A 17508-nucleotide genomic window follows, 5' to 3' on the forward strand; every position below is an offset into this window, starting at 1 on the left:
GTATGACGGGCTCAAAGTGGTTAGACGTCAGAGCCGCAAAGCTGTTTAAAAAAGTATGACTGTCATAGTGTCACAAAATGTCAATGTCATCAATTTTGAAATTTGATTTGAATTGACCGTTAGACGTTGATGTTGTGATTTTTAATTTTTATTGTTATTTGTTTGTAAATAATAATTAGATACTGATCTTTTTATTAAAATAAATTATTTATTATAAAAAATGCCACAAATGCATAGACAGTTAAAAATCACAAAGTTATTTCGAAAAGGCGGTAAGTAGCAAATTTGTGACGAAGTTTATCACGTAAATAATTATTGATTTGGATTTTGTAATAATAAACCACTCGCAGTGTACATACAAAACCGATAGAGAATTGCGAATAATTGTTCTAGCTAATACAAGACAAACTGAAGATTATGAGGAGCTACAACAAGTGCAGAAATTGGAAGAAAAGCTGCGGGAGAAACAGAATGAACTGTTTCAAATCCAAAGAAACAACTGTAGGAGAAAAACTGCTCCTCCAAAACCAAAATCAAAAGATTCAGAATTTGTCAAACCACAGGTTATTTTTTTAAGTTTCAAGCTATTTTTTTGTTATTCTTATATATAGATCGCTATCTCATTTTACACTTCAGCACGATTTTAAATTAATGACAATAAGTATGATTAATAATCCTATTATCAATTAGATATAGGAATAACATTTTATATATAAGCAGGGAGGCCTGGCCCAATAGTGGGTCCTTAAAATAGGCTTTTAATGATGATTAGAGTGTATTTGAATGGCCTTTGTGGCGCAGTGGTGTGAATGGTGGATTTACAGTATGGAGTAACACACACAGAAAGTGCAGAAAGTGCGACTCCCCACTAGGTAGAATAAGGATATCAAGCGGGTTGCAAGGAGCTGCTGGATGCTGGCACCTATAGACCATCCATGGATTTCCATCGACTGTTAATGATAAAAAAAACAAATAAGCCGATGCATTCCATAAAGCTTTGCTTTCCTTCCTCTTTAACTGTAAGCATTTTACAGAAAATAATTCTAACAACTTCAGTAGAGATATTAAAGAAAAACGTAGAACTGATGTCCATGCTGACAGGAGTGGAGGTGCAGTCTTATGTGGCAGACGACCACTGCTGTGTGGTGTTCCACATGCATCACAAGTCAGATACATTTGTCAAACATGGGCTCAGGATTGATATGCATTCTGGTAAGTATATATAGAAGTACTACCTACCTGAGTGTTTGTGATAAGTTTGTAGTCATGTTTTCTTTTTTATCGTCATTAGGTTAGGGTTGCGCTTAACTACAATTATGCCTGATGGAAAGTAATGATGAGGTTTTTAAGATGGAAAGCGCTTGCCTAGAAAGTGCCTATTCACTTTTACCTTGAAGATCTTTAGATTGTGTGTGGCCAAAAATGTATGCTTCAAGGTAATTTTATGTTTGCAGTTCATTCAGCTGTTGACAATTAAATGTAGCATTAGAGCTGTTTGTGACATAGCTTGTCTGGGGATGTACCGTCTTGCTGTTTCGGGCTTTGAGTAACATTTCTGCATTCCAATCATGCATGGTTGCAGGTGTAATAGTTACAGGCATTTGCAGCTTAACATCTGACTCAGGTTGATGGACATATTTAGGCACTTGTTTAATGTGTAATTTGCATGTCTTGTTTTCAATGTACCATCATGTGGGCCACCTGCATAGTTTGTCAATTATTACTATAAAAATAAATTTGGCTACCAGATCCTACACATCTATTTTTTTGAATTTGAAAACATTTCAAAAGTGCTTGTAAATATGTCTACTGGAATTAAAAAAAATTGGTTTAATAAGAAAAGAAACTCTGCATGCTGTAATTCTGATAGTGTACATGCATTGTTTTGAAATATAAAGTTGTACAGTGTTGTAGGGACAAATTAGTAAGTACTAGTTATAGCTTGGCAAGTCCGTTGATCACACTCGATGATATGCAGACGACGGAAGGGCAAGGACTGCGCGGGTATGAAGTTGTGCGCGCGGGGCATCGCTACGCCCTTCCCGACCCCCGTGGAGTATCAAGAGTATATATAATTATTATTTTAAATAAACATCACACATAAAGCAGTGGTCACACTTCTTTTTTAGATGGCAATGAGATATCAAAGTCAACAATGCCAGTTGGGTTCAATCTAATAGCAGTTATTGGAGAGTTTGACAAGATCACACGGCCACGGTGTCTGGGCGCTATAAGGAGGGCACTTGTGGCATATTATGATAGATTACATCAATATGACGCTCTTAAGGTACAGAGTTCTTACATTCCATTACAATTGTAAACAAATTTTTTGGATACATTGACAGGCCTTTGATCTGATATCACTTACTTTCATACGTTATTGGACCTAATGTCCCTCTAAGCCGAGCTATGAATTTAAGAGTCTCATAGAAGACACATTATATACATATATACATTCTTATTTTTTTTAATGTGGTTATATATTTTAGGACTTTCTGAATGTTGAAGCGAATATGTTCAAAAAGCTTGATGGCTCCTACATAGAGATATCATTCTCAGTCCAAAGTCGTGATGAAGAAGATGAACAAATTCAAGCAACTCTTATGCTGGACTACAGGGTTTATGATGTTAGACCCAAGACATTCTGCTTCATGGAAAATGGTACTGTTATTTAAAAGCACAGGTGTCAATAACTCCACAGTCTATGCTTTTCCAAAAAAATTATCAATCTGCATTTTTTGCAAAATCGTTCTATAGCTTGGCAACTTTGTTCATAACACTCCCGAAGCTCCGCGCGGGCCGGGGGGCGTGTAGCGATGAATGAAAAAGCCACGACCGTGGCACCTCTCTTGGGAGTGTCATTAACGACTATAGTGATATAATTAGAACAATTTTTTAGACATTATCAACATATATTCGGCCAATAGTCCACCACACTGACCCCCTGCGGATTGGCAGACTTCACACACGTAAAGAATAGGGATGATGACAGTTTTTTAAATTGTATATAAATTAAGAGTATACTAATAGTAAAGCAATTTTGTAAAAGGAACAGGGTATCTGAGATCATTACTTTCGGAGCTACAGGGATTTAAAGAGTCAGATTTGCGGCGCTGCCGCGGATCCCTGAAAAACGCCCCATACAAAATGGCTCGAAAAAATGACGTCATAGGCAATGTAATGATCGTTAGATTTGTATGCGCGTTCAAACAAAATTACTAATATCTTTGTTATTTGTGCGTTTATCTTTATAGTTCATATAATAAAAAATGTCACATTTAATGTAAGGAAGCTAAAACTGTATAAATTTTCTTCTAATTACGATAAAAAAAATTTAATAGTTTTTGAAATTTTATAATCTCATTTATAATGCAAATATCCAGACAATCTTTGCTTTTTATGTATAAATTAGTTAACATTGACCCTATTTACCCGAATGTATCATAAAAATCAATATATTCAAACCTAGTCATCATCCCCATTAAGAAAATTCTCTTGTATGCAGGTTTTCTCACGATGTTTTTCTTACACCGTTTGAGACACGTGATATTTAATTTCTAAAAATGATCACAACTGAAAAGTTAAAGGTGCATGCCCGGGACCGGAATAGAACCCGCACCCTCCGGAATCGGACAGAGGTCATATCCACAGCTATCACAGTTCTCCACAGGTTTTTTAGTAATAAATCTATAACCAGTAATCTGATGATGCAATCTAAGATGGTAGTAGGTTAACTTGTTAGGAGGAGGATAAAAATCCACACCCCTTTCGGTTTCTACACGACATCGTAGCCATACTGGAACGCTAAATCGCTTAGCGGTACATACTTGTAGGTAGGGTGATAACTAGCCACGGCCGAAGCCTCCCACCACCCAGACCTGGACCAATTAAGAAAACCTCAATCGGTCCAGCCGGGGATCGAACCCAAGACCTTGTAAATTTACCACGCACACCACTGCGCCACGGAGGTCTTCAAATTATTAATTAGACTAATGTGGTCATCAAAGTTATGTTTGTTTGTGCATACAATTTTAAATGGCAGGAAGTTGGAAGAAATGATTTTTACTGAATGCCATTTGGCGTTTGGCCATTGTTGTTTTTATAAAGCCTTTTTTTATACATAGAGAACCTCCAAGATGTGATGGAGATACTAATGCAGCAATGTCTAGCATTCAAAAAGAAACCGCTAAAGAAAGCTTTCAAAGAAGCGTTTATGGATGACATCGGACAATACAGACTTGTTCAACATGTAAGTAGACACAAAACAATTAATAATTAAGATTTTGTTTGCTATTCTCTGCAACATCCAAGTGGCGAAGGATTCAAACCCTGAAGAAGCCCATCTAATTATATTTTTGCAGAAAGCTTTGCATCCTCAGGTATTGACACACAACCAAACATTGACCAAATACGAGTATAATTGGTTAATAGAAGAGAAATTCTCAGAAGCAAAAGCAGGAAAGTTATGGTGCATTCGGTAGCACAGTGCATTCTTGTACCACAAACTTCAAAGGCATTTTAGACGTAACAATAATTAACATTAATATAATTAATAAATAATTAAAGTTAATTAATATCAAACAAACGCCAATTACTAAACTGGGATTAAAGCATTGACCTCTTATAATAAAAGGACGCACAATCATGTACAAAATGTCACTTAAAAACTGGCCAATTTTGCTTTGGCAGTTTTAGAATTATTGATAAAGAACCTCATGGACTTAGTTTAAGGTTGAATTTGCAAATGCGACTACTTGAATTGAGTGCCAAGAATTTGTGGGCACTCATTGACTGGGGACGTTTTTTGGTCGCTGATTGTTCATCCACATTTTAATAGGAGATCGATGGATTGAAGTAGGGTGGGTACATCTTAAATCCAGTAACCAATATTTTAAATTCACTTCTGAAAATTCCAGGTTGGTGTAAGACGTGAAGAGGAACAGCAAAGGCGTCCGAAGCGCTTCCGACCTAACAAAAACGACTACAATAACGACGACACCTTCTTACCAGAAGATTGCTCCGATCAAAGTGACGGGCAATGTAGCGAATGACTTTAACTTTAGCAATAAAGAAGAGATAAATGCTTAATTTTTTGACCTTGAATTATAAATTTTAAAACCAACAGCGGCTAACTGTACTGTCTCTTGTAAGATAGTAATAAAACAGTAGTGTTAATAATAATTTTAATTAAAATAAAAAAATGAATTTATACAACACAACATCCTATTGTCTTTCATTTACATTCATTTCAATATAGACAAATAACCATTCTTGATTATTTGATACAAACAAAAAAAGAAAACAATTATTATTTAATGTCACAGTATTTTTATTACAAAATTTAGCTTTGTGCGAAGCATTTCCACTAGGAACCAACTTCTTTTATGTTTTAATAGATTATTTAACTTAATAACAAATCCTTGATGTCTACCTCATGTAATGTTAAAGTGTAATAGTTAATGTAATCTAAGATCATAGTAGGCTAAATTAGAAGTACAAGTATTATATTTCCCATAATTCAGCCATGTCACACATTAATTCTTTTTCTACAATCGCTAACGCCTTGAGGTTGATCGCATGACCTATCAAATATTGATACCGAATGTCATCTAAATATATATTACTCAAAGGTGACTGACTGACTGACAAAGTGATCTATCGACGCATAGCCCAAACCACTGAATGGATCAGGCTGAAATTCGGCATGCAGGTAGATGATCCGCTAAGAAAGGATTTCGATTAATTCTACCACCAAGGAGATAAAATTGGGATTGAAAGTTTGTATGGAAAGTCCTTCATTTTTAGTTACAGTTTTAAAAACTTGTTCATAAATCATAAAAAAATAAGAATTATTCAAGAATTTTTAAAATTCAACCCCCAAAGTAGTGAAAAAGGGGCGTTTGTAGAGAGATTAGCTAGAGGTATCTATATCAGAAATCTGTAAACACAAGCAGAGAAGGTGAGTGTTTAAGCCATGTCTTAAAGGAACTCATTAACCCTACCACATTACCTGATCACAAATCCCAGGCTCTGCTGAGTTTTCTCAGCCACAATATAGACCCGGTACCCACTCTATGAATCTATAGAACGCTAAGATATTCATTGCTACATTATTCAGTAATTAGTTGTATTTACAAAGTATTGCTATGGTAAACCCGGGTCGCCTTTTTTATACATAAATCACGTTAAGATGTTTCTAAATTTTTCTACATCTGAAACTGATTTGTTTATCGAGAATGTACATGTTTTAGTTATCAATTAAATAAATGTATAAAATCAAGTGATATTTTTGCAATCAGCTAATTAATTATAGTACTCAATACAGATGTAGAGTCAGCACAGAATATACATTCAACAGTAGTGATAAATGTATAAAAAAATGTGGCAGTGTTAACAATTTATTTGTAATTTATTGATATTCTACTTATAATACATAATTTCCAATTAACCTTGTTGAATTATACAGCTAGATGTTTTAATAGAATATTTCTATACATGCACTTTGTATGCTCGTAACATATTGACAGAGTTTCTATTCTATTGTCACTTAATATCAGTAGGCCTAATTTACCATGACATATCTTGAGACAATATAAGACAAATGTCGACCAATAGCGATGTAATCGGAAATATTACTCTCTTTATTTATTCAAGGAAATCCTATCTGGTCTACACTTGTGGTCACCTAGTGTGGAGACCACAGGCAATCAACTACTTAGTACTGTAATCATTCATTCAAAAATTCATTGGTCGACAAAGTCTTTTTCTCTTATCGATACATGTCATGTGATCACATGTTTTTCCTACAGGTGAACTGAATGACTGTTCGCTCACTATTAAAACATTTTCATTTCAAATGAATTATCACTGTTAACACACAATAACACTTGCCAATCAACAGTTTAATAAGTAAATCACCATTTTTTATAATCACTGAATCTGTTCCTCTTTTTGTTTATATCAAACATCACAAGTTCAAGTGTTTTTGAACTGCCACCCTCTGCTGGTGGGAGGTCTACTCAAAGCCCCCGGTTGGGCAGAGGCTTGACCTTGTAGATGCGGACCAGCCAATGTTCAGTGGTGTACGCCTCCTCTAGGACGTCCAGGTTGAAGTCTTTGTTGCCGATCTCCGCGCCACGCACGCGGTCGTAGCCGGGAGGTCGACCTGGTGGAAGAAAAAAAATTCAATAGGTCAGTTGACACTTTTTTCAAATGGTCTTAAATAGTTCAATAGCAGTGGAAGTCACTGGAGGAGGCCTATGCCGAAAGGCACACTATGTTAAGAGACATTCTATGTTAAATGTAATGTATATAATATTGTAATTTCTTAACATAGAATAAAGGGCTTATTATTATTATTTTTATTATTATAAATAGTTCAATATCCTTCTGCTAGATTAAAAAAAAATTTACGTGAGTACATGAAAATATTAGATTTTAAATATGCTGTTGATAATAAAACGCCTGTCGGCTATAGGCACTATAACAAATCCCTTACAAACGGAGCGCTTGACAAAAATAATAGGAGCGTTTGACAAAATTAGTTTGACGTATCATCAAGTGTGTTAGTGACGCCAACGGACGATAGCCTTTTTGCCGTTTGGAAAATTTGAAAAAAAAAAAACGTGATATTTAAATTAAGTTTTATAACAAATCCTTAACTTTTATTCATTTATATCGATATTTTTCGTACCCATATTCCATGTACTACACGAAATGAATATTGTTTATATTAATATACATATAATTAGTTACGAGTCAACTACCCATTCATTTATTTGCATCACAGTTGGTAGTGGTAGTTCTGTAAAGAATTCGCCATATTATGAAACAATAAATAACCGATAAATTCCTCAAAAGACTAGCACAGAAATGTTTTCTTTGCAGCTGAAAATCAGTGCGAAAATTTATAATTGAGTCCCTTGTGTGGAAAATGTATCTAAATTAGAAAGGGAAAGAAGTTGTGTACGAGCACACGACGCTGTCGCTCGGAAATTCGGTTACGTTCATCATAGCGTACCTTCCTTTGAGCAACTGGTTTAGCAAAACCGCAAGAGCCACGCCGGAGCATCCTTACTGGTCGCAATTTGCCGCGTGTGGTAAGAAGGTAAGGTGGCAAAGAAAAGCGTGTTTATCGATCGCCGTTTACTGTTCAACTGCCTTAATAGTTAATATTACCAAATACATTGGGTTAGTAATGTGTTCTTAAGTTGTTAATTGTTAGTATGGCCTGCACGCCACATGTGAATTGTGCAGGCCACATGTCGGGTTACATTTTGGTACGTTATAAACTTATGGATAATCTACGAACTCAATATTAATGTGGATACGCTAATAATTAATAAACAATAATATTTGTATGGATAACGCTACAGCAAGACATTGTTAGCGAGACGAAAGGTCCCCGCTCATATGATATTGGCTTCATGCCTAAGAGTCCGAGGTAGTGTGCGCCAGTAGCTGGCTTCAGGAACTTTCGGGTGTGGCGGAGTCTGCACTGAGCTTAGCACTTCCTTACAGTCCGTCACACACTTACTTAATATTTGATTGCAGCACTCACCTCCCTCAGTGTAGACGAGGCCGAACTTGTAGTAGCTCATCTTGTACATGAGGCAGTTGAGCAGCGTGGGCGAGCCGTGCGCGTCGACGCGGAACTCGCCCGAGCCGGTGTAGTAGTCCGCCTCCTTGATGTGCGCGCCGCGGTCCGTGCTGCCGCCGATGCGCACCATCCACAGGAACTTGTTGATGTCTGCGGAATATAGCGTATTATACAACGACTTAACTATAGACAAGTTTCGTGCCTACGAAATTATCGCAAAAAGTGATCCGATTTAGCAACTCCACTGGGTGCACACATGCACAATTTTGTGTTTACTTACATTATATATTTATGTACTCGACATTGTATAAAATATTTAAGTATTATTTTTTAAATAATTTTCGTTGTCTTCTATACGACTCAATAAAATTAAGACAATTAGCCGCTTTTGTTCACCTCAGTTTTGTCATATCTCTATTATGATATTCCAGTTAGGTGAGCCCAATTTCGAGAAAGAGGTGAACTGCTGAATTCAACTCGGCTGGGAGGTATTCAGGAAACTTTGCGGTTTCATCCAAGATTCAAGTACCTGAAGAAAGAAGTCTTCGAACAATGCATGTTGCTAGTGATAAGGCCTCATAAGAGTCTCACAGCGAACAATGGAACAAGCCGTGTTCCGATTATAAATCAGAAAGTAACTGACATAACTCAATGATTCGCGAAACTAAAGTAGCAATGGGCGGAATAGTTCGTAGAGCCAATAGATGTTGGCGTCCCAAAGTGCTGCAATGTCCTCTCGAAACTAAAAAGTGCAGTGTTGGTGAAAACCTCACTATGTTGACAGATAACATCAAGCAAGTCGCAGTCACTGGATGCAGACGGCTCAGGATCGTGATATTTGAAAGTCCCTACAAAAGGCCCATGTCCTGAGTGGACGTCCATTGGCTGATATGATGACATGTTGGTTAACCTACCATCGGAGGAGTATCCGACGAGTCCGCCGAATATGACGAGCACGTAGTCCACGTCGAGTTCGCGCATGATCTCGTAGGCGCGCTCCTCACTGGACGCCATGGCCTGGCCCACGCGCGAGATGTGTGTATTGTTCCACGTGTTGTTGTCCACCAGCACCGTCCGATTCGCCATCGCTGTTATCTGGTACCCGTAGTCCCACCATGACATCACTTTTGAATTCTGCAAATAATCATATAATCAGATAATCTGCTTTTTATATAGTGAATATGTCGGCGGAGCAGACTAAATTCCACTTCTGATAACGGAGAAGCCGTAGTCTAAGAGCAGGTTTAAGCTTTACGTGTCAAGGATGGCAGATACACAATGTAACACTATCAATCATCACCAAATCGATCATTTAACTTACTACTACATTTCTACCCTCTAACTGCAATATTGATCAAGTACAGCGCTGATACTATCAGATGTAAACCAAGATTAACTAGCATATGACAAGTAGTCAGCCACCAGCGGATCTCAGACTTGCAACCGATTCCAGTAGGGTTGAGAGGTCCCTTTACAACATGTTAACGCTCCCCTTCACCGCTTGTGTTGGCTCCCAACCAAGTAACTAACAATGCAATACTAACCAGACCGGACGATAACTCACTCACTCTCACTTACTATTTCACTATGCTTAACAAATGGAAGACGACTATCCTTTTCAAAGACGCGATTACAATTCAGCTGCTCAACTAGCAGACTACAGTGGGGGAAGGTTCCCCTGTACCTGTCCAGCGTACTGGCTACGCGCCATTTTGGACGCAATGCTATTAGACGAAAATCACGTTATCAACCTTTTACAGTCTTATTTATATAAAAAGTAAATAATTAAATCGCAATTACATGAAAACCTGATTCTAAAATTATCGCAATAAAAAACGTAGATTTTGCTAACCGATCAAATAACTCACTCGCCGACAAATACATTGACTTCTTATAATAAAAGGACGCAGAATTATGTAGAAAATTGAACTTAAAAACTGGCCAATTTTGCTTTGACAGTTTAAACGTAACATTCAGTTAATCAATGATATGAATGTGATACATAGATTATGTGTAGATGATTTGAATGTAATGCTTAGATTATTAGATAGATACATAGATACATACATCAGGGGTGTTCATCTTGAGCCACGTGTAGGCCTCACGGAAGTCATCGAAAATGATCCGTGCGCCGTCGTGCGCGCGCGCCGACAGCACGATGGACGGCGACGAGTACGCTTCTGACGTCACCCACGTGCAGTGGAACACGTACGACACCAGCAGGCAGCCCAGCACGCACACGAACAGCGCGCCCACCTATACAAACGTTTGCATTGGGGTAAACAGGGCGGGTTGACGTCGCCTCATTTATTTAATTGCTATAAAAATACCAGGACTATATGCTAACCACTGAACCAGCAATTCAGAACATAATATTGATAGAAACAAACTTGATTCTTTTAGAATAAACTATTAATAAAGGATTCAAAAAGTTGCTGTTAGTTAAGATACATTTGAAATGAAGCCTGTTAGAGTATTTAATAGTAAAGAACAGATTATGACAAGAGGTAAACTGTTCTATAGGATTCTATCAACACATTCTTAAAATATGGTACTAAGGTAATAGGCATAGGATGAGGGAAATGATCTAGCAATACTCACCTCAGATCTGAACACCAGATTATTTTCGTGTTTCTTCTTCTTATCATGTTTCTCAACTTTAGGCTCAATATCCTTCACATGGAGGCTTAGTAAGCTCGAGGCAGCTACACCAGAGACAATGCACATAACAGGCGCGAGCACCAACATCAGACGTACCATCACACCCTGGAAATTAAACACCCTAATGTGAATATACCCTCAGAATATGTGTGGGAGGATTTGGCTGTAAGGCAATCAGCGATCAAAGTGTTGGGATCATGGTGCGGAGCAGATGGAGTTTGCTCAACATCTGCTCGACACACTCTAGCTTCGCTTTTGTCATCATCTTCATCAACAATTTTAATATCAACTGTAAGTAAAAATTATTTGGGTGTTTTTGTTGTTTGTAAACTTATAAACAATTACAAACAAACTCAAATAGAAATAATCGAATTATGTAGAAATTTAAACAAATTCAGAAAGGAATATTTTATTGTTTCATTTTAATGCAATTGGATGTTTTGGGGTAAACAGGGCGGTTTAAGGTCGTCTCACCTTATTAATTGTTATACAAAGGAACAAATTGACTAATCACTACAGAAGATGCCTTTAAAATATACTTTGTAAAGTGTTTTTTAAAATAAACTATAGTGACAAAACACAATTGTAACTCACAGCGAAGTAAATGCTCAGTACGCCATAGAGGATGATGAAGATATTTGCGTCAGTGAGCTTGGCAAAGCAGAAGTAGAGCCCGGCCGGGAACAGGAACACCAGTACTTGCAAGTCGAAGTAGAACGACGACCACGAAGTCGGCTGATGCTCAGACACCGACGCTATACAAAGAAAACTTCTTTAGAAACAAATTTAATAACAAGAAATAATATATATATAACTAGTGAATATGTATGGATATTTGGCTCTCTTTTTAATAACTACTAACAAAATAAAAATAACATGCTCACCAATAATAGGAATGTTATTTTTGGCATATGAAGGGTCCAACAGAGAGTAGAATCTGCCCGTCCAGGGTGAAATTTTACCTGAAATTAAAGTAAATCATTAGAACCATTGTACTTATAACTAAAGTTTCATGGTGAATGGTCCAGTTTTACCTGTCACGGTAAGCACGACGATAGCAGTTCCTAATGTTGCCAGCAATGTAGTCAGAAGTGCTTTAAATAGAAGCTCGAAGTTTGCTGGAGAAAGATGGTAGCGCAGGTACTGCGTGAATGCATACAGTTGGCACAGACCAAATGTGCCTAAAGCCTAGAAAAACATAAAACATCACAAAAAAGGAACAGTAAACTGAGATGGAGAGTATTTAATATGAAACTTTGTGGGGTTTTGGTCGGTAGGAGCTTTTAAGAGGATTTATCCATGTTTAAAAAAGAACCCACATTATTAGAATTTTGTTTTGCTGTACTTGGGTTTGATATTATTTTTGAGACTTTTTAGGTTTCTCACTCAGAATTTCAGTAAGTAAGAATTGTAGTCAAAGGAGTGTGAATCATAAGCTCTTTGTAATTTCACATTACCATAAGGATCACAAGATCACTCTATAGCTGGTAAGATTATAGTATAATAAATAAAAATAATAATTAAAAATCAGGTCAATTAACTAGTGTTAATTGACCTGATTTTGTCAAGACCATATCATTGTCAAGGACATTATACTACTTTTAAATTATTAAAAAATGTCTTTAAATCTTTAAGTAAAGGTACAGAAGTGGGATCAATGTACACTGATTCATAATTTTAAGTATCACAGATTTTTCAGTTTCAGAAGTGGGATAATATATTTTCACTTACCAGCATATGTTCAGAGCTCTGTACAGGTTGGAAGCCAACAAACGAGATCTGCATGGACAGTATGGTGCCCACACAGTACAGCGTGCTATACGCCACATACACACGCGCTGAGAACCGTCCCAGCATCATCAGGGCCAGCACGTGGAGAGGGATAAGGTTGATTAGGAACACGTAACCACCCCATGACGATACCTATCAGAAAAATTTTTAAGTAAAAAAGGTAAAGACTCGGAAAGACGGGAAAACAGAAAAATAAGTATCAAAAAAACAAAATCTTGTTTTAGAGTAGGTAAACGTCACTTTCTTTATATGCTTTTTCACTACATAAATAATGATTGTATATTGTAGTAAAGGGGCAACTAAAATAAAAAGAAATGAAAATCAATTACACATCATCATCAAAATGATTTAATTTAAATGCAATGAGAGTTTTTTGTATGAAAGAGCAAAACAAGCTAGTTACAGATTGCAACATGCTTGGTGAAGCTTTCATCTTATTGATCTATGATTGACTCAAAATCATTGTACAAATAACACAAGATTATACTTAATAAGTATTAGTATTAGCCAATCAATTTTGTATTATAATAAAATAAATAGCACAAAAAAGTCAAATCTCTACTGTTAATACAATAAATCAGGTCAGTGCCATTTTAAATCATACAAAAATTTAAACCTCTCAAATTGTACAGAAAAAAAAATGTTTTGTACTTCCTACATAGTCATATAGATAGTGCAAAATGAATTAACGAAATTCCACACGAATTTGCATTACTTTGAAAAAAATACATTTTTGTAATTGACTTTTCATTGAGAAGATCTCAAGAGCAAAAAAGTCCATTCAGTTAACAGAAACAATTGTCAAAAGACAGTAAAAATTAATTTCTTTATCTTGATTTTGTGAAGAAATAGTAAATTACATTTCTTTAAGTATTCATAACCCACCATGTAGAAGTAAGCAAGTGCTGTCAAAGTCCCCCACAGGATAGTGCCAGTGTTGACGGCTTTAATCCAGAAATAGTAAGTGAGCAGCATACAGAATATAGCAATGCCTTCATTGTCGTAACTCCCCGCTACTGAACGACTTATATAGCCAGGGACTATTGCTATCATTGCAGCTGCCACCAGACCTGCACCTTCATCCTGAAGACAATATTAGTTAGTAACAAAAACAGGACACATTATTTTTTTTAATAATCTTACCTCAAATGCTCATTTCATTTTCCTAAATTAAGCAAGCTAATAATTATCTATCTTTTTTTAAATAAAATGAAAATCCATTTGGTTATTTTAGATTTAATAGAAATTCCACAAATTGGCATAGTGCATTAATAAAGTTATTTTTTTTTGAGTGGCAAAATTCATTTGAATAAGTAAAGCTGTTTGTGTTTCATGTTTAATAACAGAGCAAATATATAAATCACATTCTATAGCATTTATGACATAAATATTGTACACAATTTGGAAAAGTCTATAAAATTTATACATTAATACATCAATCCCTCACCTTCAATTCCTTAGTAAGTAAGTAAGTTACAATAGTAGTGAGAGAGGAGAAGAATGGCGCAAGGAACACACACACATTCCTAATGTCTATTGTTATATTGAGGAACTGCATTATGTTGTAAAGTGTGGCTGAGGTGACCATGAGGCCAGGGTATATAGTACCTGGAAGAATACAAGTGTAAATGACATTAAAAAAAAATAAAGGATCTCCCGCTGGATGAAGAAAGATGAAGATTTTCTTAATTGGTCCAGGTCTGGTTTTTTGGTCTGGGAGGCTTCGGCCGTGGCTAGTTACCACTCTACCGGCAATGACGTACCACCTAGCACTTCCGCGTTCCGGTACAATGCCGTGTAGAAACCGAAAAGGGTGTGGATTTTCATCCTCCCCCTAACAAGTTAGCCCGCTTCTATCTTAGATTGCATCATCACTTATCATCAGTTGAGATTGTACTCAAGGACTAACTTGTAAAGTATATATAAAAAAAATTAAACAGTAATTTATACAAATATTATAAAGGTAAAGTTTGTGAGATTGTAGGGGGTAATCTCTGGATCTTAAACAAATTTTGAAACTTTCTTTACTGATAGCAATGCTATCACATTATTTGTGAGTGTTATAGGCTCATAGTATCCCACAGGAACAGTAACTACACAGGTGAAAATACAGGGAATCTGCTGGTGTAACTGTATTCTAATCTAGCTGAGTATTCCTTTATAACCAAATTTTGTTATTAGTATAAAACTCATAAACCTGAAGACTTTTTGTAAGCTCATTACAATTTATGACAGTTATTAAAAGATAAAGATTACACCTTTTGATAAATGTTGATAAACAAAAACTATGTAGATACATAAGCAACACTAAGTAACATTATACAATTATTTTATAGGTGCTGGAATGGCGACCCCACATTACAAAGTGCAGTGTTGGTTGACCCTCCACCAGGTGGACTGATGAAAGCAATTGAGTCGCAGGGATTTGAAGGAGGCAGCGGCTCAGGATCATGATGTTTGGAAGTCTCCACAAAAGGCCTATGTCCTGCAGTGGACGTTCATGGGGAAATATGATGATGAGGATGATGATTGAGCATGTACATTGCATACTTTACTAACTTTTTTTTAAATATTTGCTATCTTCCTCATTCAATAAAAATTGGTTGAAATATTTGCAATTAAAGCTGCTGGAAATTAAAGAGTAGGAAAAATTAAAATCACCTGTAAGTTTTAATTTAAATATAACATAATCCCTTTAAGTTAAATAAAAAAATAAAAAAAACAATGCATGCTGGGATATTTTTCTAAGTTGCTGAAATCCATCTAAGAATAATCTTTATAAATTCATCAATACATTTAAATAAAATTCAAGTGTTTGTCTGTGATTTGAAAATAACTGTGATTTCCAAGTTCTTACAGTTATTTTTAAAATTTTTGTGTCTGTTTAACTACTACTACTAATTTTAATTGAATTTCCACTGGAACATAGAAAAGGTTATTATTCAGCTACATAGTGGCTAATTTTTATCACACATAAATCTAGGGTTTCTGCAAAGCGCTACACATACAAAGTAGCAGACGTCTGCTAGTCATTACATAATCTTGAAGTAGGCAAAATAACTCACCACCAATGATACGTCCCAGGGGATACCATGCTCTGTCATCAAACCAGTTGTGGAAGTTATAGAACCCTTCCTCCGTGAGGTAACGTGTTGTTCTGTAGTTGAAGTACGGATCAAACTCGTGTATCACACTCTCAAAACGCAGAACAGAGAATAGACGTGTTGCAAATGCTGAAAAAATATCAATTATTATCGTCATATCATCATATATCATATATATATATATCATAGATCATAAATAACTTTTAAGATGTTGTTTTTAAATCAGATATTGAGTTGTGGGCAATATAAGATATATTGCAGATATATTAAGTAATATATCTGCAATATTTGTTGGTATTACTGTTCCACTTGATGATAATCTGTATATAGCTGAAAACTAAATAGTATGTGGAAGGTTGAGTTAACTATTTCTATTAGTTGTTTCAGTCAGTCAGTTTGACGGCCTCCGTGGCGCAGTGGTATGCGCGGTGGATTTACAAGACGGAGGTCCTGGGTTCGATCCCCGGCTGGGCAGATTGAAGTCAATGGTCGTGTAGCATTGTGGTAAAGTTTGACCATCACCTTAAGAAGTTTTCGCTTAACTGTTGGATGATGGATCAGGGTCTGATACAGAAGACAGTGATTCTTATGAGTGCATATTGTGAGTAGCTTCGTCACACTAAAGTTCTGCTCTGTGCTTGGGCACCCAGAATGTCCCGCAACACGAGAGCTGGTTTTTTGTACGTTTTACTAGTATTTTATAAACATTGTTAAAAATTAAAAATAGAATAAATAAGTAAATGAATGAGAAAAAATAATATTTTACAAAGTGTAAATGAATTGTGGGCCAAAATGATTTAGTGCAAACCGAAGGAAAATGCTAGTAATAGATAAAAATGGTTAGTGGCAGCATGGTTGTCGCCATTCACATCGAGTAGGATACAACCACGTAATCTAAACGATAAACATACACCCCTGCTTTGATTTTGTTGTCATCAATAAACACTTTGTTGCTGTAAAGGATAATAGGAGTATGAACATAATTCAGCGTCATTTACTCACATAAAATCGCTGCCATTGATAAAACAGCCAATTTTATAAATGTAAGTTGTTTATCAGATGTAAGTTGCGAGAGTCTCGCCTTACTCTGCGTTTCCACAGTCATCTTGCTTGATTTTCTTTTAGATATGAGTGTAATCACATTAATAGAAACAATTGATTGAGAAGGGTTCACGAATATTAAAGCCGGCAACCTATTTTTGCTTTTGCCGAAGCAAGCAATCAAGCAAAGCAAAATCTTGAACTTGACTTGACATGACAGTTGATGACAGATAGACAGCGGCGTGGCATATAGTGTTGCTATATGTAAATAAATGACTAGCCACCGGATAGCCCATGCCAAACCATGCATAA

At 36.2% G+C, this 17508-nt stretch overlaps 2 protein-coding genes across 2 annotated transcripts; one reads left to right on the forward strand and one right to left on the reverse strand.

Annotated features, from left to right (window-relative positions):
* The first annotated feature begins 93 nt into the window (after positions 1 to 93).
* On the forward strand, positions 94 to 5068 carry LOC112058299 (uncharacterized). The gene is made up of 7 exons (XM_024099023.2): positions 94 to 272; positions 394 to 563; positions 1035 to 1212; positions 2130 to 2287; positions 2490 to 2661; positions 4125 to 4249; positions 4917 to 5068. Exons 1-7 carry the CDS (start codon positions 221 to 223, stop codon positions 5049 to 5051), a joined length of 990 nt encoding a protein of 329 aa, XP_023954791.1. The 5' UTR covers positions 94 to 220; the 3' UTR covers positions 5052 to 5068.
* A 101-nt stretch (positions 5069 to 5169) lies between these two features.
* Positions 5170 to 17404, reverse strand: LOC112058290 (dolichyl-diphosphooligosaccharide--protein glycosyltransferase subunit STT3A). The gene is made up of 13 exons (XM_024099011.2): positions 17158 to 17404; positions 16117 to 16284; positions 14499 to 14659; positions 13937 to 14134; positions 12992 to 13183; positions 12295 to 12448; positions 12145 to 12222; positions 11855 to 12015; positions 11201 to 11365; positions 10667 to 10855; positions 9514 to 9733; positions 8561 to 8749; positions 5170 to 7165 (listed from the first exon to the last, which is right to left on the reverse strand). Exons 1-13 carry the CDS (start codon positions 17258 to 17260, stop codon positions 7020 to 7022), a joined length of 2124 nt encoding a protein of 707 aa, XP_023954779.2. The 5' UTR covers positions 17261 to 17404; the 3' UTR covers positions 5170 to 7019.
* Between the last annotated feature and the right edge of the window lie 104 nt (positions 17405 to 17508).

The sequence above is a fragment of the Bicyclus anynana genome, chromosome 4 (genome assembly GCF_947172395.1).
Source record: "Bicyclus anynana chromosome 4, ilBicAnyn1.1, whole genome shotgun sequence".
NCBI classification, from domain to species: domain Eukaryota; kingdom Metazoa; phylum Arthropoda; class Insecta; order Lepidoptera; family Nymphalidae; genus Bicyclus; species Bicyclus anynana.